Genomic DNA, 21,298 nt, shown 5'->3' on the forward strand with positions numbered 1-21,298 from the left:
AATAATCCTTACCATAATTTGCATGAGAAAAATGGAAAAAAAGGTTCCATCCTGCTGCTCTGAAACTCTCCTGGAACGTGCAGGGTTAGATTTTGTTCCTAGACTCTTCAGATGAGAATCTGAAATATGAACAGACCCATGCTGCAATCTGATGGCTGTTAAGCATGCTCCTCCCCTGCGCTATACGCTTTGATGGATGCTCAACACACACATACGGGGGCATCCCGTGTGAAGGAAGCCTTTGACCTTCCTCACCAAGACTATTCAAAATTATGGATTGAAAAGTGTCTAAAAATGTCAGTCCTAAATCTTAAACTTCTTCTCATCTTGCTACTTCATTGAATGCGTCCTGATTGTGCAAAAGCAGAATATTCAGGCGTCAATCTAAGTAGCTTGGGTGTTATGCTGACAATGTCTCCGGAGAGAGGAAGAGAAGAGAGGACAGATTTCCAATAGCTCAGACGCTTTTCTGTAAGGAAAGCTGACACACAGCAAGAGGGATAAATAAAGAGGGCAAGTAACATGCCGGAGAACTTTTACCAAGGTCACATTAGGATGCTGAACACTACCCATCTGCAGGGGAAGATTTAGATGCCTATTCCACTACACATATCCATTTGCTTGTTGGCAACAACAGTCCTCATTAAACCAAACCGGTTCTAACCGTGAAAGAAGGACATTGGGAAGACGATATTTGTTAACAAATACAAAAGGAAAACCAACAGAGCCAGTCCTGGATGGGTGCCCTCTGTAGCAAAACACAGCCCCACGGCATGTGCAGAGCCCCTGCACAACTCAGGAACAGGCAACACAGGCTATCCCAGCGACAAGGATGGACGACTCTGCTCTAACCAACACTAATGGCTCCTAGCTTGCAGCAGAGAAGAGATTCTGTACCCGTTCGGGCAAGAGCAGAACCGGGATCCTATCAGGAACAGGAGCTTTTTATGACTTTCCTGCTACCCAGGGTCCACCAACACGTTGCAGTTCCTCATTGCTTTGAAATCAAGGCTGTGGACACGTGGCAGATGACTGCAGACAGACCATACCACGAAGAAAAAACCCTGCCCCCAAAATATTATATCAGTTACTGCTGTGCCCTTAACAAGAGTGTTTCTTGCCTGTTTCAGAGATCTGAAAGACACACTGGGCAAAATTTCAAGCTATGACAAAGTGATCTTATCACTTCTGTGCTGTTCTCGCTACATAAGCCCCTGATTCAGCAGCATGTAATAAAATCTTCATTTGCATGAAAAGCACTCTCTGATCACAAAGTCTTCTGTTCGACAGTCCTCTTCCCATCTACAGTGTAAAGATGCAAGCACCACTGTCATTTTGCTGGTGACTAAGGTGGAACATTTTATTTATGCTTTATTTGGAGAGACTCTATGTTTTAATACAATCTCTTCCTAAAATTGTAACACTATTTTTGAATAACACAAAAGCTGCGCACATCCAAGCTATGTAAGCACTGCAAAGTTCACACACTACGCTTTCACCTGCACCTTTAATAACTGTGCCACTTGAAGGACATTTCATATCAGCACACTGTGACCATAAACAGTTCTAGAAGTCTTTAGCATTCAACAAGTCCAGTCTTTTCCAGTTTGCATTTACTGTGTTCAGTGTCATGACATATAGCACACAGAGAGGATATATTTCAAAGGAAAGGAAGGTGTAGCCATGCAAAGAACAATGCTCTGCCTGCAACAAGATTAACTGCTGTCATGGGAAACCAATAAAAACAAGTATCTTGTTATCTTTCTTTACAAAGAGACTGTTAAAGCTTAACTACGTTAGGAAACTTTTTCCTTTGGACTAAATCATGAGCCTAATGTATGTGGGCAACACACATACCAGCATATGCAATTAATTGGCTCTCTCCTGATGCTGCAGGAGAAAGTCCACTGTTTCAGAGGCAGGCTGAAGCCTTCATACAACCAGCCCATGCCCTCTCCCAATTAGCGATCTCTCATCAAGGCCAACCCCAGCTCCCTGCCCTGTGCCACGTAACACCACCTCCCATTTTCACCTGTTTGCCAAAGTTAATCATGTACCACGTATACACCCCAAAATCACACCTGGCTCTGAGCAAACTCGGCCAAAACAGAAATACCTTTCATCACGTCAGCAGTGCAGTCCCCATTTAGAAATGTTTTCTTTCACATTAATCCAGTGTCAAAACATTATGATGTATGCTGTACCGATCAAGAAATGGTGCTAAGGATGCTGCTGCCTCCTGTCTATCACCAAACGTCTCATCTAGTGCATGGCCATGCAATGACGGCCCTGTAACAGCAGGCACTTTAAATTGGGCAGCTCAGCAACACATGTACACTGAATTTTTGAACAAGCTATTCTAAGCTGCGTTGCTAGCAATTTCTGGCCTGTGTAGTTTGAAAGCACACGGTTCCGGCCCTCACAAAGAGTAGACCTGCAAATGACATCTTGAGGATTAAGCTGATTGAGATGCAATTTGCCTAGCAACCATTCATTAAGCAGAGTTCAGAAACAGGCCAGCAATCTATTCCACCTCCTTATCTGAGCAGTAAACAGATAACAGTGTCTACTGTGTCCTCTATACTCCAGTTCAGACACATTGTAAACAGATTTTTCAGAAGTTTAAACTCCTACAGTAAATCTCAGAGAACAATCCTGCTCTCCAAACACAAGGGATTCGGTTTCACCAAGTGCCTCACAAGCATGAAACAGCTCTAGAACGAGGTAATGCAAATCAAATTGTGAATGCATTTGCAGTTCCTGTGCCTCCAATATTTTCTCATGTCAAGCATTAAGAGCCCGTCCTAGTTGTTAAAAAGAAAAAAAAAAAATCTTAATCACACAAGCATTTGGCATTGCTATTCTGATCTTCTGATCACTGAAAAAAACCTCAATAAAAATCTTATTCCTTTCCTTCATCTCTGGAAGGAATCGATTGGCACTTTCAAAGTCTTTGACAGAGGTTCCTCCCTTCAAAGAAGAAAACAAAAGTCATGTCCTCCCCTCCCATTAAGCATTTTTTCCTCATAAAATAAGCAAGACAACACAAACGTCAGTGAAAATCAAAGCAGCTATTTGAGCTTGAAGAACTTAGCTGAAAAGATTAAGCTAAATCATGATTTTGCATAATTGTTTCTCTGCAAAGAAACATCTGATAATATCCCATTCTGCTCCAAAATTAAACAACAAAGATTAGCACAGACATATTTAAGACTATATACCTGAATGGTTTTGCTTTGGTGTACAGTTCTTCTGGGAAATCACTGTGACATACAGCATGCTATTACAATTAAATATGCAAGAAAGAAGAATTAAACTGACTATGAATAATTAATACCCTATAATACTACTTTGTAAGGAAAGTCTGGCTGAATATTCCCACAGATGAGATATACCTAAATACAAGGCACATCAGAGCTGGTAGCTTTACTTTTATGACGGAGTCTAAAACACTGAGTAACTTTATGGCTGCTACTCAATTCTAGAGAAAGTGTCAGCCATCCATGCCTCCCTTCCGCTCGCTGCCTGTCGAGCTCCAGAAAAGCTGGGAGAAATGCAAGTGTTGCAATAGTCACTGCACTGCTCATCTACATCTCGGAGGTAACAGGCTTCCCAAACACTTCCCATTAAAAGGTATAAAGCAATTATCTCTGACTTCCCAGTAGAGAGAATAAAGCAAATATGATGCAACAATTACTTACATGATAAGATCAGGCTAAGGTTGTGAGAAAAAAACAATTAAAAAGGTTTGCAAGAGCTAAGGAATGCAGCTCACTTTCCCAGAATCTATCTTAACAAGAAAGATACCATCAAGTCACAGAGCAGACCTTCCTGTTTCAAGTTTACTGTTTTGGAGGCTACAGAACATCAACTGTAGCAAAGCCACAGTTGGGTGGCTGGGTACAAACTCTCCATCTCCAGCACAACTCTCCTTTATTAGCTCCTAGTGAAAACAGCAACTAAAAACATGCTTTTTTTCCACCAACAAAAAGCCTAAATCGCTTAAATTAATATTTACTGAAGTCCTCATAAAATTGGTATTCAACTCTTGGCATTTTCCACCAGACACCAGTCAGGTCAGCTCCGTGCTAATCGACACACAATACACTTGTTGCACACATTTAGCTGGAAATCCCCAGTTCCCCTCAGTTTATCCAAGCAGCACGGCACACAAACAACACCCCACCGCAGAGCGCTACTTTTAGAGATATACATTTGAAATCCAACCAACATTTGTGATCACTGAAGCGGAACAGGGCACTACTACTGCATTTGCTGAAGGTGACAGCCCTACAAAGATGCGTTCCCCAGCTCAGAGCCCCACGCTGCTCTGGTTGCTGGCTCTGCCAGAAGGGTCTCGCTCCTGCAGGATCCAACAGTCTTCTGCTCCAAAGCAAACACAAACCAGGGGTCTTTCTGTGCACAGGCAAAGTCAAGCTAGAAGTATGCTAGCTTAATATTAATTTTCTATTAAAATTTAATAGGATTAAATGAAGCTCGCGAACTGGCCGGCACCAAGACAGTTATTTTGCTGATGCACTCATTGCCTGGACGAGCGGGACGCGAAGGACGGGCTGCAGTGTTCTGCAGGATGGTGGCCACGGGGTCCACGTGCTGGCGAGGAGGGGTAGCGGGGGGCTCTTCCCCACATCCCCAGTGGGACCCCGTGCTCCACTCTGCTGGCAAGCGGCTCATCCCCCCAGCCAGAAACTGATGGGGAAGGTGGAGCCCATAACGAGATCACCCTGGTGAAAACCTGTGCCTTCTCACTGGAGATCCAGTTTTCTGAGCATGGGCTCTGATCCTCACCCATTTGCACGTGTGCCCCTTTCTTACTGCCAGAATTAATTCCCTTGCCAAAAAGCATCCTGCAAATACCCAGAGTTTACATAAGCCAAGTTTAACCTTCAGTTCCTATTAATGTTAATAGGATAGAAAAAATTAACCACGGTGCAACAAAGAAGTCTGTATCTGCATTTCTAATTATACAACAAAACAAACCACGTGGCAGTATTTCTAAGCACCTTGCTGGGAATAAAATAGCCAACGGACTATGACTTCCATTTTGAGCAGTGGATGCAAGAGCAACCAGCACTGAGGTTGACAGCATTAAGGGATGAGAACGTGAGAATTAAGGAAAATGAAGTGACATACGCAAACGATGATAACAAATGTTAATAATTAGAAAAACAGTCACCTTAAAAATTTAACATTTCATGATCTCTCCTACTTTTTAATGGCTTAGCCTACTTTTTCCAACCTAATTTGCATGATCAAAATAGGCCTCCTGCCAGGAAGCATTAAAATGGCAGCCCCCCATTGAGACAAAACTCCCTTTACCATACAAGATTGAAGGACTAATAACTATTCCTAAAAACATTATAAATCCATTAATGTTGTTTAGTAAACATTTATTTAGAATTAGTGCAGCTATCAGAATTTTCTTTATCATGCTTCACTAAAGCATCTTATAAAAGCCTTTGACGGCGGAGCAGGTACCCTCGCAAACACTTGTACCATCTCCAACCCTCTCCAAAAAGCCAAGCATCCTCACGCTCCTGCTCTGTACTGCTCTGAACGTTTTCCATCCAAAAACCCCAAAGCATTCTCCAATGTCAACCGGACAATTCCCAAGAGCTCTTCAGGGTACCAGACTGGGCAGCTGGAATCTCCCCACCAAGATGCATGGAGCAGCCAGACCAGAGTACACCAACCCCACTGACCTCTACACGTGCCGATTAATTCTATCTGCTGAAAAAAAACAGGCTACTATGATAGTAATATAAATCTCAATATTACTGATGTACTGAAGATTTGGATTCTGGTACAAATACATGGTGCTTTATACAAATTCATCTGAGCTATGTTTTATCCTTTCAGTGCCATCTGCACAAAACTAGAGTTTTATCTAAGCATTGGAAACTAAAATAAATAATTTTCTCTGTATCTGTGATCTTGTCGGAGACAGACGCCACAAACCTGAGAGCTGGCTAGTGCAGGCTTGTCTAGTTAGAAATAAAATTATATCCGCATCAATATGATTTATTTTTAATAAAAAATAAGGCAAACCAGACCCTTAATATTGAAATCGTCTCAGCCAGCACCCTCCCAGCCCATAGAAGACATAATGTACAATGTTAAATTGTCAAAATAAAACAGAGATTGGCATTGTCATTTCTCCTAACAAGAAATGCCACAATCAAGAGATACATTTTAATTGCCACACATAATGAAAAGTACCTGTTCATTCTCCACTTGCTGTATTTATTGCTAACACAATTCACGACTGTAAGACTGGGCAGGGTATTTTCTGGTATCATTGGCATGTCCACGCCCCACCAGATTGTTAAGAGTGAACTCAGCTCCCCAACACCACACTACAAACAACACATCTCTGTCTGTCCTGCAGGAATTGCCTGAGGTTCTTGGGTTACATTTCTCAAAGCGTCTCATCCTGAGCATCCCCCGCGAGCGGTGGACCTCAGAGTAATTAGCACATTCTGATACTGCAAACTCAACTAATATATACGGTGATCCCTAAAGACAGTACAGCCCATGATTTGAGAAATGCGAGTCCCAGAAGACCCCTTGTTTCTACCTTTGAAAGTCACCAAAGGCTAGTAAATAAATTATATTCTCTGAAAGCACTGCAAACAAGAGAAATTCCTTTCTTCTAGTTGAATACATTCTCCAACCAGCAGCTGTGGCTAAAGGTTCATATAGGATCACTGAAAACACCAAAACTGTTTTACTTTCTTACATAGAGTAACTTTTAACATCTGAACTCACTGCTGTGAGATTGCAATGTACTTTATTCAGCAAGCCAAGCTGCCTAAAGCACAGATTATAAAAAATAAACACTAGACATTTTTAGATCTAACTTTCCTCCACAGACTGCGTTTTATGCACTTTCACTGGAAATGTTACATCAGAATAAAATCAGATTTAATTGGCTCTTAAATAACTGAACAGCCACTTTAATTTTATTTCAATAGGAATAAGTCATAAATCAAACAGCTGAAATTCTAGCACAGAATGACAAGTAAATAGAGCAGAACACACTGAAGGAGAGTATGAGCGCCACACGGTGAAAGGTGATTTTTCTTAAACTTCGTGCGTCGCCATTTTATGGACATCACAAAGCTACCGCCACATAAATACTTAGAGCTACAATCTGCCAGCCCTGAGATGCTACACAGTTTATCAGCAGTAACTGCTTAACAAAGACCAATGGATGAGATGGTCCTTGCCCAACTGGAACTGCTAGGAGAACGACTGGGATTTTAACCGTGGATGCAATTTCCCTCACGCACACTAGATGGAAGTACGTAAAATTTTAATTCTTTCCTGCCTTGACTTAAATTTAAATGGTTGAAATGTTATGTCGTACTGTCATGTTTTGAGAAGCCTTTTTTTTGGTTCTTCATCAGCAACTTCACTCATAGATAATCTGCAAGAAAGAAGACACCCTGAAATATTAAACTAAGCTGTGCTGGAAATGAATAGTAAATATGAGAGAATATACATCAGAAATATTAAATATATTATTCAGGCTAATTTCTAAAGTACACACATTCCATTTCTAGGTATTTAAATAATAATCACTAATGACATCCTTCGGAGAAATTGAAGTTACATTTTTTAAACATTCAGGCTATTTTAACAGAATAACAATTCTAAAAATACCACCTTGTCAATGAATAGGAACAGGGAATAGAAAAGGTATAAAAGGCTTCATAAATGCTGCTGCAGTTTTGACTAGGAAAAAACCCCCTAATTTCTAGAAAATATTGGGAGAGATATAGGGAGGAAGTCTCACAGAACAAGCTAAACACAGATCAGAGCAGCAGAGCAGCAAACTTGAATGGGATTAAATTACACACAAATCTTCTGGAAACGATCTTAAAAGTGACTTGTTCCAAAACAAGCCATCTCTAAATATAAACACTGAAGAGTTCACAGACAGGAAAACTAAAAATCAGGCAATGGTGTGACCAGGAAAAAGGCGCTGGAAGAGCTGTTTTCCCTCGCCTGCTCTGGCCTTTTCACACATTGATTTTCCTCCGAGCTCATTCACAAATGCTCAGCATAGTTGTGAACAATTTAAAGTCAAAGGATGCATGAATTACCAGCTCTAGGAACACGTTACTCATTCTAGGCAAAAGCCGAGGGCTTTTTTGTAGCTGAAGGAAAAAAAACAACCCAGAATTACAACAAATTGATGAGCTGGAAGAGAAGGGCAGGCAAATACCTAACTTTCCCTGTCCACAATGAAGCCAAAGTATGCGACATTCCTCTCACTTAGAAGACAAAAAATTAAGAAAAACAGTGAACGAATAGAAGGATGAATGAAGAGCAATGCTGGATAGAATAATAATAAAGTAGGCATGAAGGGCTCCCCTTTCCATATGTTAAAAATGTATGCTTTTTCCATTCCAGATTTAAAAAAAGATTAGCAGAGGAGGAAGTTTACTTTGGAGAGTGGGAGCATCTGCGTCATTTTTTTTTTTTTTTTAAAAGGCTCATACAATGCTATCTCCCTCCAACAAAATTTAAACTATATATACACATGGTATGGGCTTGAGGCAGTAATTGTACGACATTTTTCAAAGCATTCTGCGTGCAGAAGCTGCCTACAGAAAGGAACAAAATGAGTGGCAAGGCAACAGCCACAGGAAAGGGCAGGACTGCGATACACAAGTCTTGTAAAATGCACGCTCAAAGTTTAACACCATGAAGGCAACAAGAGGGATATCAGGATACAGCAAAGGATATGCTGGGGTCAGGAAAAAAAAATAAAAATCCACAGCACCGAACACTGACTTACACAATATTTTACCAAGTAAAAACATGCAGGATTTTTTTTTTCTCTTCCACTGCCCTGTGCTCTCCCTATAGCAGCAAATAATTTTTTTCTGCCAGGAACCCCACACCCACCATATAGGAAGAAATCACCTGGGAAGGCTGCCCATGGCTACCACCTTAGCTGAGAGGCACAGGACAGAGAAATTGCCCAAGTACAAGAAGTGAAATTACAGAAAACAGCTGGATGCTAGATCCATTCCAAATAGCAAAGCATGTCGTTTCACCTGTTTCCACTTGCTCTCGCATGGTTCCCAAATTAGAAACAATCAGAATCCTGCTGGAAACAATATACAGCACCTTAATTGGGTTGGCCGCGCTACAGACATCAGCAACATATCACTTGGTAGATAATTTTTTGCCTGTTTTTTTGGTGTTGTTGTTTTGTTTTGTTTTTTTTTTAATATTAAAAATAGCTTGACTTTCATGGTTCACCTCTTCTGCATCACATTACTACAGACATCATAAGAAATTAAAAAACCTTCTCACTCATTGCACACCGAAGACACTACAGAGCCTGCTCCCGCTGGAGGCAGGATCTGTCACCTAATTCAACAGAATTTTACTTAAAAGTTTGCCTCAGATGCGCTGCATTTACAGAAAACCTGTTTTCTAACACATATCCCTGTAGCATACCCATCAATGCATCATTTAAAAGCCTGGAGCAGTCCAGTTATCTCGAAGTACACCAACAACCCAGAGGTTCAACTCAACTGCTCCACGCATTCCAAGCACAACACCGTCCAGCAGACCAGAATCGCTGCCCAGGACTTGAAAACTTACATTAAAAATCTCTCCCAGTTTTCATCCCAGCACACCCCAAGTAATACACCCCAGCTATTCTGTAACACAGCCAGACTGCAGCCGAACAACGTTCTTGTGAAATTATGCTGATAATGAAATATCGTCATTTTCTTCATGAACCCTGGAAACTTGGACTAATCTTCAAACAGCATAAACAAGTTAAGCAATGGGAATACATAAACTATGCATAATTCCTGAGCACAACGGGAGAATAATTATAGCAACAACATACCAAGTACAAAATGAGCGGGAGGCATGAAGAAACACCCAGACAGAATGTACTGAATTAAGGAAGAGAGGTCCATAGGGTCTATATAAAGTCAGATCAGCCATGGACCACAGTTTTTGTTGTTTCTTTAAGTGTCTATTTAAATCAAATTACTAAAAACATGGAAAGTAGCAGCTGATGAACACACCAGTCTCTGTCAGCTCCAGGTGTAGACAAGACCAAGGCCAAGCTATGCCTGTTTGGGATAGTAAGCTTAGCTTTTGAGGAATACAACCCATTGGAAAAACATCTCAGGGCAAAGTTAAAAACACCTTTTCTGGATGCCAGTCAGCAGAATGCCTTTTCAGGAGCTCTGTTCCCCAGCAGCTGAATCAGTACTTGGAAAGCTATTTTTTTTAGGAAGAAGAAAGATGAATAGTGTGACAAACTCATTTTAGCATTCAGATTCAAACTAATGCTCTGCAATTAAAAGAAAAATTGCTCAAAGACTATTATGGTTAAGATTTTAATACAAATCACAAAATACAATGGGAAAATGGGAATATGGCATACCACACAAGGAATAAAAATTTAAATTATTCACTTAACTTCCCAGTTTGAAGATGTTTAAAATGCTGAAAATTGAAAGCAGTGGGGTGATACACTCCATTACAGATGCAGGAAACTGTGAAACCTTTACTCATCTTCAGGAGCATCTTACACCATAAATAGCCTTAGAGGAGCCAGCAGGCCGCAGTTACTGTCTACAACACAACGGAGTGACCGGTTACTCAACTGTTGGGTGTAGTATTTCAGTGAACTACATGTTCTTAAAGCAATTACTTAAAAGTTCTGATCATCTGTTAAATAAATCAAGCAAGTCAGGCTGTGGCTATGTTCTCACTGGTGTATTTAGTAATTCCATAAATCCCAGAATCCTGGAAATTACCAAGCTTTAGAGAAATACAGAATGGACATTACTTCATCTCCCATCCTCATAAATCAGTAACTCCCCTCACTATTACCTCGCTGACGATGAGCGCACCAGCAACACACAGGATACAGAATGTTTCAGCGATGGAGGCTTTGGGGTCAGGCAGTCGGGGCAACCACCTCTACCTCCTACTCTCCCCAACCCCGCCTGCCGGCCAGTAACAAGTCGAGGTCAAAAACAAAGAATAAAGACGAATGGACAAACCAAGGTGAAAAAGAAAAGTATTGCACTGGGGAGGAAACACCTGTAGAAGTTTCTATCCCACATCCAGGCACTTCAGCGAGTGCTGGTGAGGATACAAGCTAAGGCTCCTGTACATCGTACAATAGTCTGCATTTCTGGGAAACACAGATACTTCAGTCCTTGACAAAATCCTTACTTCGCCTCTTGATCTGGTAACAGTGCCCAGAAGCAAACACAGATATGAAAGCTTATCTATCAGAGGACAACTTGAAACAAATACAAATAAGACTTAAATGAAGGCAAATATCCAAGTTACAGAGAACATAAGGGTTCCTTAATTCTACATTTGGAAAAAAACCAATATTATGTGGACATTCTCTAATATATTTTTCAATGTTATTAACAGAAACAGCACTCCAGGCTGCGCTCAAGCAGGGAAAGTGTGAATCTCTTTGCAATGTGAAGTGAAAGGGGGAGCAAAAATACCATCTTATTAAATGGTATTTATTTGGTGCTAAGCGCATTATTTATTCTATTGAGAAATGCGCAAAATGACAGAGGGGTAACCGTAAGTAAGGTCACTACTTAATGTCAGTATCAAAGCTGATTCTTAACAGAATTTAAGCACTTGTTTTTTCTTTCATCTCAGCACAAAATGAGATATTTTTTTTTCTTTCTTTTTTTACACTTCAAAAGCCATGTAACATAACAAAATATACGCCAAGCATGAAGGAACAGAGAGCGTGCCAGCATCTTTCAGCAATCATCTTTCCCTTGTCATCCATTATGTCAGATTTACCTATTTTTGCTTAATTCTTGTTCCAGCAATACACATCCTTCCTCTCTCTAGACTATCAGGCTGGCTGGGCTTGAACGCAATATGGCTTCTTAAAATAGTTGAGAAATATTGAAAATATTTGAAGCGATGCTTGTAAATTACAGCCTATTCATCAACCCATCTTCTAGCTCCAGCTCGACCTGTGACTCCTCCAGAAAAGGGTCAATCTCCGATTTCTTCACCTCAGAAATTCTATCCAACTGCAGAGTGTAAACATAATTTAAAAAATAGACAGCCTTTCTTTTATGGAAGCATTTTTCCCCAAAAGCTTAGACCCTTTATTTATTGCAAATATTTACCCTCTGTTTGTTCTGACTCTTACTTGGTTTTTTTGATCCAGGCCTTCCTCTACTAAAAATTACGGATCAGTTAATTCACTGCTGCTTGCTTTCTGTTGTCACTGCTTTTTTTCCCCCTGAGTTTTCAGACCCTCTGTACTAGCTTTACAGATCCACCTGTACGCTCTCCCTGCATCCGTCACTCCCCAGGCTGCTGGCTGGGACAGCCTGCTCTCTCTGCCTCTAATATCCGTAATATGCTTCAACAGTGTCTTTCCCCACTGCGTTATGTATTTACTTAAATGAATAGAGTCTAACAAGTTCCAATTCTTTAGGTGGAAAAGACCTGATCAGAAATACGCACGCTGAAAGGAAAAAGCAACTATCATCGCTATATTCTCTTACTGCCTACGTAGCACCGATCACAGAATTTTCTCAGCTGGCTGCTGAATCAGACAGAGTTTCTACAGTGCACACACAAAATCACAAAGCCCAACACGTCCAGTAGAATTTATTCAATCACAAAGTCATCACCATTGCTCCAGTGCAAATGACATCACTCAGGAACCCAACCTCATCTACTGAGAGCGTGCTCTCCTGCAGCTACCAGTTCAACAAAGAACTGTGTTCGTGCAACAGAGGGCTAAAAGTATCGTTGTAAAAAGTTTTCCAAATAAGCTTATATTTTCTTGAGACTTTGTGATTAAAAAAAGAAATAATTAGGAGTATGATAAGAAGTGAGTGCAAGCAATTATTACTGAATTAACTAACCGGCATCTGCAATTTATCCTAAAACTTGTACCGAGCAATGAGAGGCAGTACCAAGAGGAGGATAAAACACGTCTGTAAGTCCTCGCAGGTACTGCTCTGGGAGGATCATATGCTGCATAACCAAAGGCATTTAAGTACTTTGCTTGCACGAGCGGACTGAAAACAGATAAGTCAAGCTCTGCAGTTTTCTTCGTGCTTGTGCGAAGGTGCTTGAAAAATGCTTGGTAGGAAATAAAAACGACGAGAAACGTATTAACGATACCTCTTGCAAAAAGACACTTTTCCTGGGAAGGAATTACACAAAGGATTTGCACACACTGCAACGGCAACCCCCCCTTTTTCCTGAAGGCATTTCTCTGTCGCGACGGCTGACGTATTATCGCGATTCCCGCTGTGTATTTCATACCAAGGGAAAAGTATTTTAAGCTCCAGGTGTCGGGGTTGCAGGGAGGCCTAGGCGGGCTGCCTGCTCCCCGCCTCGTCTCCTCACAAGGACGAGCCGTGGAGCTCCGGACTGAGGGGGGGAGGAGGCCCCCGGAGAGGCGGGTGGGCCGGGGCCGCTCCCGGGAGGCTCTGCCGTTCCCGCGTCCCGTCCCTCAGCCGCCTCCCGGGAGCGGCCCCGCAGCGCTGTCGCGACAGGGGGAGGGTCGCGACAGCGGGGATACCTCACGCTGCCTCAGAGGATGGGGGGATGGGACACCCGGGAAGGACAATGGGGGGGGGGGCCGCGCCGGTCCCGCCGCCCTGTGAGACGACGAGCTGCTCGCCCGCCCACCCGCCCGTACTTACTCTCGGTGCCCCTGCCCGGGCCTCATGGCGCCGCCGCCGCTGTGCCCGTACCGGCCCCGCCGCTCGCCGCCGCCGCCCGCTCTCGCCGTGGTGGCTGCGCCAGCCGCTCCCGCGCATGCGCGCTGTCCGCCAACGGCCCCGCCGCCCCGCCCCGCGCATGCGCGGCTGCCTCCTGGCGGGGGAAGGGCGGGGAGCGGCGCACCGCGCCGCCCCCTGGCGGCGCACGGTGGCGCGGACGGTGCCGAGCAGCGCGGGGAGGGGCGGGGGCTCCGGCCCGGCCCCGCGGGGGAAGCGGGGGGGTCCCGCGGCACAGTCCAGCGCTGCGATTGGCTTGCAACGTGCTAATTAACCTAATTACCAAACCTCATGAATGAGCAGGAGAGACTTCACACCTGGATCATTTCCATCGCTCCTAGGCCACGGCTCTGGGTGCTTGGCTCCATCCCTTCTCCTGCCTGGAAGAAGCCCGGGAAGCAGCTCTGCAGTGGCCCGGTGCCATCCTGGCCTCCACGTGCAGAAAGGGAACGGCCTCCCCCTTGTGCCCCCACCCGACGAAACGCCTCCCACCTCCAAAGCACGACCCCTCAAAGCAGGCTTATCCGGCTCCCCCCGCCCCCCGCAAGGTGTAACCTTCAGAAGTCACGGAAACAGGATCTGAGCCCGGCTGGGAAGAAAGGAGGAAAGACATAAAAGTGTCCTGGGTTTAGTCAGAATAAAGTGGATGGAAGGTGGCAGCTGCGAGGTCTGGCTGTTGGGGAGGAAGAAAGGAGATGAGAACAATCGCTTGTGCTGGGACCTCATTTTATTACAAGGAAAATACAAAAGTCGGATAGAAGCATTTGAGGGACCACGGTGTCCCCTGCTCGGGGGAAACAAGGCAGGCCAGCGCACACCTCTCTGGAGGCTTCTTAACCTGGCTTTCAGGTGATCTTGCATTCCTGGTGGTTGTATCCTTCACAGGCTTTTGCCAGTGCTGGCAAAGCATCTCCTTGACATGGCACCAGAGGGACAGAGGGCACAGGATTTGCTCAGCAGCTTTGGGTTCCAGGCAGCAGCAGGGAGTCCCTTGCAAACCCCACCAGATCTCATGTAACTGCTGGGGCAGCAGCCCAGGGCCTCCTCACTCAGGGATGTTAATTTATAACAGCACATGGGGATTTACACCTGGATTTCTGGCAGGAAGCTATCCAGTGCTCCAAACAGCTGAGTACAGCGGTGTACAGAGACGAAACTCAAAGCCCCAAACACTGGGTCCACGTGTGGACTGTCAGGGAGGGCAGGGGCCTGGGTACGCACACGTGGTGCCAGGCTCCATCAGTCAGCGCCACCGCTCTCCACACCAAGGGCTCCGCAGAGCGGCACACGGTGCCCCAGCCCTCCGTACAGCCCTGCTCCTCCAGCCTCCAAGCCTTGCTTGCACCCTGACCTGTGCCAGCTGCTCTCCATCTCCCACATCCCGTTAGACTGGAGCTGCAGAACCTGCTGCTGTTCCCAGTTTGGGCTTTTCTTTAGCTGTGACGGCCTCTACATTTGTATCTGCGACTCTAGTCTGGAGTAATGACTTTGAAGTAACTTTGATGCAACAAACTATTCAAACTCCTAAGAAAGTGGGTACACTCCAGTTTTGCATGACAAACAAGCCATCCTAAAGCAGTAAGTTATCTATGAGATGCTGCTAGCGGCATCTTCAGACCAAACCACTCAACATTCACTCATTAGCGAAAATATCCAGAGGCGTGGACAGGCAGGACCCCACTGGCCACCAGAAACAAGACATGGAGAGGCAGAAAGACACCCATTCCCTGCTCCGTTTCCCTTTCTGATTAATATGCTCCAGCAAATGCTCACAAGCCCATTCTCCAACCTCCCTGCTCCTCTCACCGGCGGTCAGGGAAGCAGCTCACAGACACACTGAGCACAGATGACGGTTCCATTTCTCACTTCCTCAGGAATACACTCAGAAGAGTCTGTGACCAGACCCATCCCTCTGGAGTGAGTACCACATGCCAGGAGCAGCGAACTGCTGAGAAAGTTGGAGGAAAGGATGACAGGGGAAAGAAAAGGAACAAGCACTTCTACAAACTACCACACAGAAGAGGTCAAAACAAAAGCAGCAGTTGGTAGTCATGCAGAGAATGGTGCACGCAAGCCTGTAGGAAGGGCTCCCACACAGGAGTTGGAAACCACTGGCCTTTACAATCTACAGAGCATTTCAGAGCTCCCTCTGTCACAGCCAGTCATTATGGTGTGTTTCAGCTAACCAGCAAACCCCTGCGCTCAGGCTGCCTGGGCAATACTGACTCCCTGCACGGTCATATGTCCACACCCATGAACTTCAACAGGGCAGGGAGCAAAGCCGAAATGAGACCACCGCATGGGTGGGGGTAGCCTCTTCCTCCCACATAACCACTGCTGGAGTCATTCAGCCTTCAGAAGAGATGATAAATGTGTGCTGGTAATCCTTCACTGCAACCCTTTGTCCGCTAAAAGACAGGAGATGCTCCTGAACTTCCAGGCACAAACACTTGACAGCAAAGATGTGGGACATGCCAAAAGTGGATGACAGCTCTGTAAACACAGTACTAGAATCGCATGTACCGCTGGTTCTCTGATGTCTGTCCCCAGTTTCCACAAAATAAGGTGCCGCAGAAGGTCTGAAGATTTTATTTCAGTTTGGGTCATTCCCCCAAAGAATAATATATTCTGCTTCAGCCGGCTATATTGATTCCAACATCCTCTGTTTCTGGATTGAACAAAGGTGCCAAGATACCCGCAGGGGAAAATGGGACTGGTTTCTCTGCATGACCACAGAGCTCAAGGGCTGTTAAAACATATGCAAAGAGCTCAACTCTTCATCTCCACCTTGAGCTTCAAGCGGACATCACACAGGAAAGCGTTCATCAGGTCCTGGCCAGCCTCCTGAGCAATCCTGCTGATAACCTTACCTCCTCTTCCAATCAACATCATCTGTATTGAAACCCAGAGAGCAGATCATCATACTCATCCTTGCATTGCTTAACTGCGGGGAGGAATCACCCAAGAAAACAACAGTGCAGCCACAGAAGCAATTAAAGGGGATACAGCAGTTAAAGAAATCCCAAGATCAAACCACGGGCAAGCGATCACTTCAGAAAGGTGTAAGCTGTTACTGAACAGCCTGTGACTGTGTTGGGCACCTGGCTCTTCCCAACAGAGACCCCACAGCTGAGAGAGAGGGGATCACAGCAAGGATGCACATGCACTGCACCTAGGGAACCTCCTTTCATGCTCCCCAGCATCCCGTCTCTCTTCTATTACTCACCATATGAGACTTCCTTGGGACCAAAAGGTTCTGGACAATGAGGAGCTCCCCACTTGGTCCTTCCTCCCACATCTCAGTCACCTGCAACAGCAAGCACAAACTCAGCAATTCTGCCAAGCACCTCAGGAACAGCAAACGCCACTCCCTCAGAGATGACAGCTCAGCGCCCTGACACAAGCACACAAGCATGGTCCCCCCTCAAACACACAAAGGGTCTCACAGCACCTGACGTGCAAGTCCCAAGTCACCCCACAAGGCCTATAAAGAGTCTGGCAGATTTCACAAATTCAAACAAAGGGATTCTCATCACTTAGTCTGGTATTTCCAATAAAATAGCTTGAAGGCAAGTCTGCTTGCGAATGCTTCCCACCTGAATCACGCCGTAGGGCACTTCCAGTGGCAGGTACTCCAATATCTTCTCCCTGATGATATTATTACAGATCTCTTGAGGTGACTGGCTGGTCAAGACCCTGCTGTGAAACTCCCAAGGGCCTGGCTTGGCTTGCATCAGGAGGTACCGCTGTCAGCACGAAACACACATCACACCCGTTAGCTGTCACGTACCACTCTTGCGGTGCCACCAACCCCTGCGCTCATCTTACAGCGAGTCACTATGAGGACGCTGCTGCTAGTCAGGTGTCAGAGCAGCAGTTTAGTATCTTTGGCGGGGAAAGGAGAAAGGGAAGCTTCTGAAACTCAAACCCTGCCAAAGCGTCACACCTCCCTAAAGCTGTTTGTATGAGTTATAAAAGCCCATAGTATCCCTCGTAGCTGAAAGATAATGCGTTGGGTGGCTTTGTCATTATGAACAGGTTGCTGTTTGGAGAGCCCCAAATAAGAGTTTTGTAGAGAGAACTCTGGAGATACAGTATGGATGTACTCCATGTCAACAGGTGACACTTCCCCCACACCCCAGGCCAAGAACAGCAGCTCTGCTCCTTCCTCACAGGAGATGCTCGGTATAAAGTACTGGGGTCCCACAAGGGTAAGAGCACACCAGTCCCAAAGCGTAACAGAAGTTCAGACTGCAGTTACCTTGAGCATATCCACCTCCTCCCCACGGAGAGCTGCCAGCATGAAGATCTCCTGGAAGTATGGCCAGCCTTTCATATTTTTTAGATCTCTGGGTCCATAGCGCTTTGGCCCTTGTGCTTCTTCTGTGACAAGACTGGACTCGGAAGCGCTCATATCACCATTGTTGGCCAAGTTAGAGCCTTCTTGGGCTTGATCTGTTTCCTGCAGACAGTGAGACTCATGGGCCCTACTCTCAGGTGGAGAAGCCTGAGTGATTTGAAGAGGAGACTTTGCTGAAGAACTGGAATTATGTTTAAATGCAGATCTCACTTCCAGTTTCTTTCCATTCACAATTCCCTCTGTTAGCTCAGTTACTAGTTCCAGCAGGATGAATTTCTTCTTTAGCAGATCCACCTAACATAGGAGAGAGGTGTCGGAATTTGTCCTAAATGAGGCTGGCAGCTGGGCCCTGGATCCGAAGGAGCCAGAAGAAACCACCCAGGGGAGGCAGCTGCAGGACAAGGCTTCTGCAACAGAACAAGCTCCTCATTTACCTTGTTCAGAACCAGGACACTGGGGATCTGGGGAAACTGAGAAAGACACTTCAGCACCTCCTCGCTCAGACAGTTTCGTGTCCAGTGATCCGACACGTCCACCAAAACCAGAACTGCCAGAAAAGGGGGAGGGAAAGATGATGAACCTACGTTTTCAAAAATGTTCATTTTCAGCTTCTCTACAGTCTATGGTCACCTCCCTCCTGCTGCTATTTCTCTGTCTTCTCCAGGACAGCACGAGTGAAACCAAAAAGAAGTGTTTTAATTGATAAAACAATAAAATGCAGTTTATACCTGTCCTCCTAATGACATCACACATGCTAAAACTCAACATCTAAATCAACTCAAGCTGCCTCCCATTAGCACCAGGCAATTCTTACACCCTCCCCAGCTCAGCATTTCAAGTCTTTTCACTACCCTTCCCTCTTCCCCGCTAGCTCATGCTCCCAGGGCTGCCTTTGCTGCCCAGTAAACATCCAGATACCACAACTATAGGGTTGTAAATTTCTGTGGCAGATAAAGGGTTTGGCCTGATCCAAGAGGAGTTGAGTACCCACCTAAATCTGCATGTTTCATGCTGTCCCATGGGTCTGTCAGCATGGCTTCATCTAGTTTATGTCTGAAAGACAAATGCAAATGAGTAAGCTGGACACACTCAATCACGATCATCCTCCTTCCCCTCAAAAGGGGGGAAAACAGTGTTTTCCATCATCCCAGCTGACACAAAGCTGCCTTATGGGCTGTGACATCCCTCGTTACATGCACATATGCAGAATCAAACATAACAGGGCTCAAGGGATTCCACAGGCTCTGTGTGCTACTGAAATTGCAACAATAAAAAAGCTCAGAGACCAAAATAAGGCTAAAAATACACGTTCCTGTCACTCCTGTTTTACAAATTTTGCACAGTGAAAATCGCTCTCTAGTTTTATCAAACCTTGATGGACAGGACTCCCCCCCACCCTCCCCACAACAGTGGTGATACCTTTTGGCTTTAAAGGGACTAGTGAGGCCGGGCGTGTCCAGAATGATCTAGAAAGAGGAAAAGACAGATCTTGTAAGTTTGCGTGTAGTTAGTGGCCAAGCTAAAACTTATATACACATGACCTCATGGGATACAAATGACAAAACCCCGTACTTTCTGGCTAACACTCCCCACTGCCCCAGGCAGGAGCAGGTCTGGAAGTTACCAGTTGTGTGTCCTCATAGGTGATGACACCCTGGGCTTTGCATCGGGTTGTGTGCACCTTCCGGGAGACGGGGAAAACCTGTAAGAAATTAAACATGTTACACAGCCAGAATGCGTCAAATAAGTGATTTAGCGGCTTGAACTTGTTGCTCCACCCCAGCTTCACCTTTCTGCCCAAGAGCTGATTAGAGAGTGTGGACTTCCCAGCGTTGGGTGCTCCGATGATGGCAATTCTTAAAACCTTGGGGTTCTGGGGCTGGTCAGGCTGATCCCATAACAGGCAATCTTGTTCCTCTACCAGGGCAAAGAAGGAGCTTGAACACTGCTAAAACCCCACAGCAGGTCAGGGCTGTTCGTCACAGCACTAGGACCCGGGCAGCAGCTGGTACCATTCACCTTTGCTGGTGGCAACGGGCGGTGGGTGCTGGCCCAGGGTGCCAACTGGCTTCTTGGCAGGGAGGCCCAGGATGCTGCCCAGCGCCGAGCAGCTCCTGCTCCAGCGGGCAGGGAGCGCGGCGGCCCGCGGGGTGCAGCTCTCCGGGAGACAGGCTGGAAGGGCAGCAGCAGCAAACACTGCACATCCCGAAGGACTGCATGTACCGAAAACGCCCCAAAATCGGGTCGTCCTCTTTCTCCCCACCCTGCAGCGGCCGGCCAGCGCTCCCCCCGCACCTAAGGCTCCTAAGCCGGCCCCGCAGCACCGACCGCGGCCCGCCCCGGCCTCATGCCCCCGCTCCGCAGCGTCCCCACCACCTGGCTCGCCTCAGAAACGCGCCCCGCGGCCTCACGCCCGCCGCCTCACGGCCCCGGCGGCCCCCGAAGCAAGGCTTCGGCTCCCCAGTCGCGCCCGCCCCACCTGGGCCCAGCAGGAGCGGGCCCGCCGCGGCGGCCCTCCCGGCCCAGCGCACGGCCCGGGCCGCCGCCGCAGCCACTGGCGCCGCCATCTTGCCGCGCCGCGGGGCAGGATGGGAGCGCGCGCGGCGCCCGCCCTCATTGGCGCAAAGCAGGGGAGCATAGAGAGGAGGCAGGCGGGACCAGCGCGCCGCTCTCCGCCGCAGGGGCCTGTGGGGAGGGGCGATGGGCGGGGACGTGGGAGCGCCCCCTGCCGGCCCCGCCGGGCGGCGCAGGGCGGTGACAGCCCAGTGTTCCCCGTGCTCCCAGTGCCCCAACACCCAGCCCAGTGAGCCCCGGTGCCCCCTGCAACACACCCCAGCGTGTCCCAATGCATCCCAGGGCCCCCTGCAACACATCCCACTGCTCTCCAGTGCCCCCTGCGCCCCGGTGCACTGCCTGCACCCCATGCCCCCCTGCACGCCAAGGTCTCCTGGCCCCCCCGTGCGCAAACGCACTCCAAGTGTCCCTGTCCCGCCCTGCGCCCCGGTGTCCCCCGAGCCCCCCTGCGCCCCAGTACACCCAGTGGCCCAGCCCCGCTGCTGGGCCCGGAGCCCCCCGGGGACGTGATGGAGAAGGAAAGACAGAGCCGTGGTGCTGTAGCCCCCTTTATTGCCCAGTG

General features: G+C 46.5%; 2 protein-coding genes across 11 annotated transcripts in view; both read right to left on the minus strand.

Moving 5' to 3' along the window:
* Positions 1 to 14,011, minus strand: part of FAM222B (family with sequence similarity 222 member B) — a 37,528-nt gene extending 23,517 nt beyond the window's left edge. Inside the window, exon 1 of one of the 6 annotated variants that reach the window (XM_087751668.1) lies at positions 13,728 to 14,011. The gene's annotated coding sequence lies outside the window, so the exon portion shown is untranslated. Of the gene's footprint in view, positions 1 to 12; positions 32 to 13,727 lie in introns of those variants that run through there. The other 5 variants (XM_087751677.1, XM_087751682.1, XM_087751672.1 and 2 more) reach the window with 5 other exon arrangements.
* Positions 93 to 21,056, minus strand: ERAL1 (Era like 12S mitochondrial rRNA chaperone 1). 5 transcript variants are annotated; one of them, XM_087751664.1, is made up of 12 exons: positions 20,642 to 21,055; positions 20,182 to 20,334; positions 19,952 to 20,079; positions 19,787 to 19,864; positions 19,582 to 19,628; positions 19,154 to 19,215; positions 18,597 to 18,709; positions 18,064 to 18,456; positions 17,399 to 17,548; positions 17,029 to 17,109; positions 14,120 to 14,182; positions 93 to 119 (listed from the first exon to the last, which is right to left on the minus strand). In XM_087751664.1, the coding sequence occupies exons 1-12, from the start codon at positions 21,033 to 21,035 to the stop codon at positions 108 to 110; spliced, it is 1,674 nt and encodes a 557-aa protein (XP_087607790.1). In that variant the 5' UTR covers positions 21,036 to 21,055; the 3' UTR covers positions 93 to 107. The 5 variants fall into 5 exon arrangements, with proteins under 5 accessions (XP_087607790.1, XP_087607787.1, XP_087607792.1 ...); XM_087751661.1 differs by lacking the exon at positions 93 to 119 and adding an exon at positions 12,728 to 13,158 and having other exon boundaries at positions 20,642 to 21,056; XM_087751666.1 differs by lacking the exons at positions 93 to 119; positions 14,120 to 14,182 and adding an exon at positions 14,512 to 16,694 and having other exon boundaries at positions 20,182 to 20,375; positions 20,653 to 21,055.
* Positions 21,057 to 21,298: the final 242 nt, after the last annotated feature.

This window comes from Nipponia nippon, unplaced genomic scaffold, assembly GCF_047370975.1.
Source record: "Nipponia nippon isolate SJK-2023a ecotype South Korea unplaced genomic scaffold, ASM4737097v1 scaffold_15, whole genome shotgun sequence".
In the NCBI taxonomy this organism is placed as follows: Eukaryota; Metazoa; Chordata; class Aves; order Pelecaniformes; family Threskiornithidae; genus Nipponia; species Nipponia nippon.

Bases quoted from the DNA above. Each gene is read 5' to 3' on its own strand.
- ERAL1 (XM_087751661.1), bottom strand. From the start codon at position 21,035: ATGTGTTGCAGGGGGCCCTGGGATGCATTGGGACACGCTGGGGTGTGT. The intron at 19,629-19,786 runs GTAACTTCCAGA...TCCTCTTTCTAG, and splicing joins CCTATGAGGACACACAACTG to ATCATTCTGGACACGCCCGG. The intron at 17,549-18,063 runs GTAACTGCAGTC...TCGTGCTGACAG, and splicing joins AGGAGGTGGATATGCTCAAG to CGGTACCTCCTGATGCAAGC.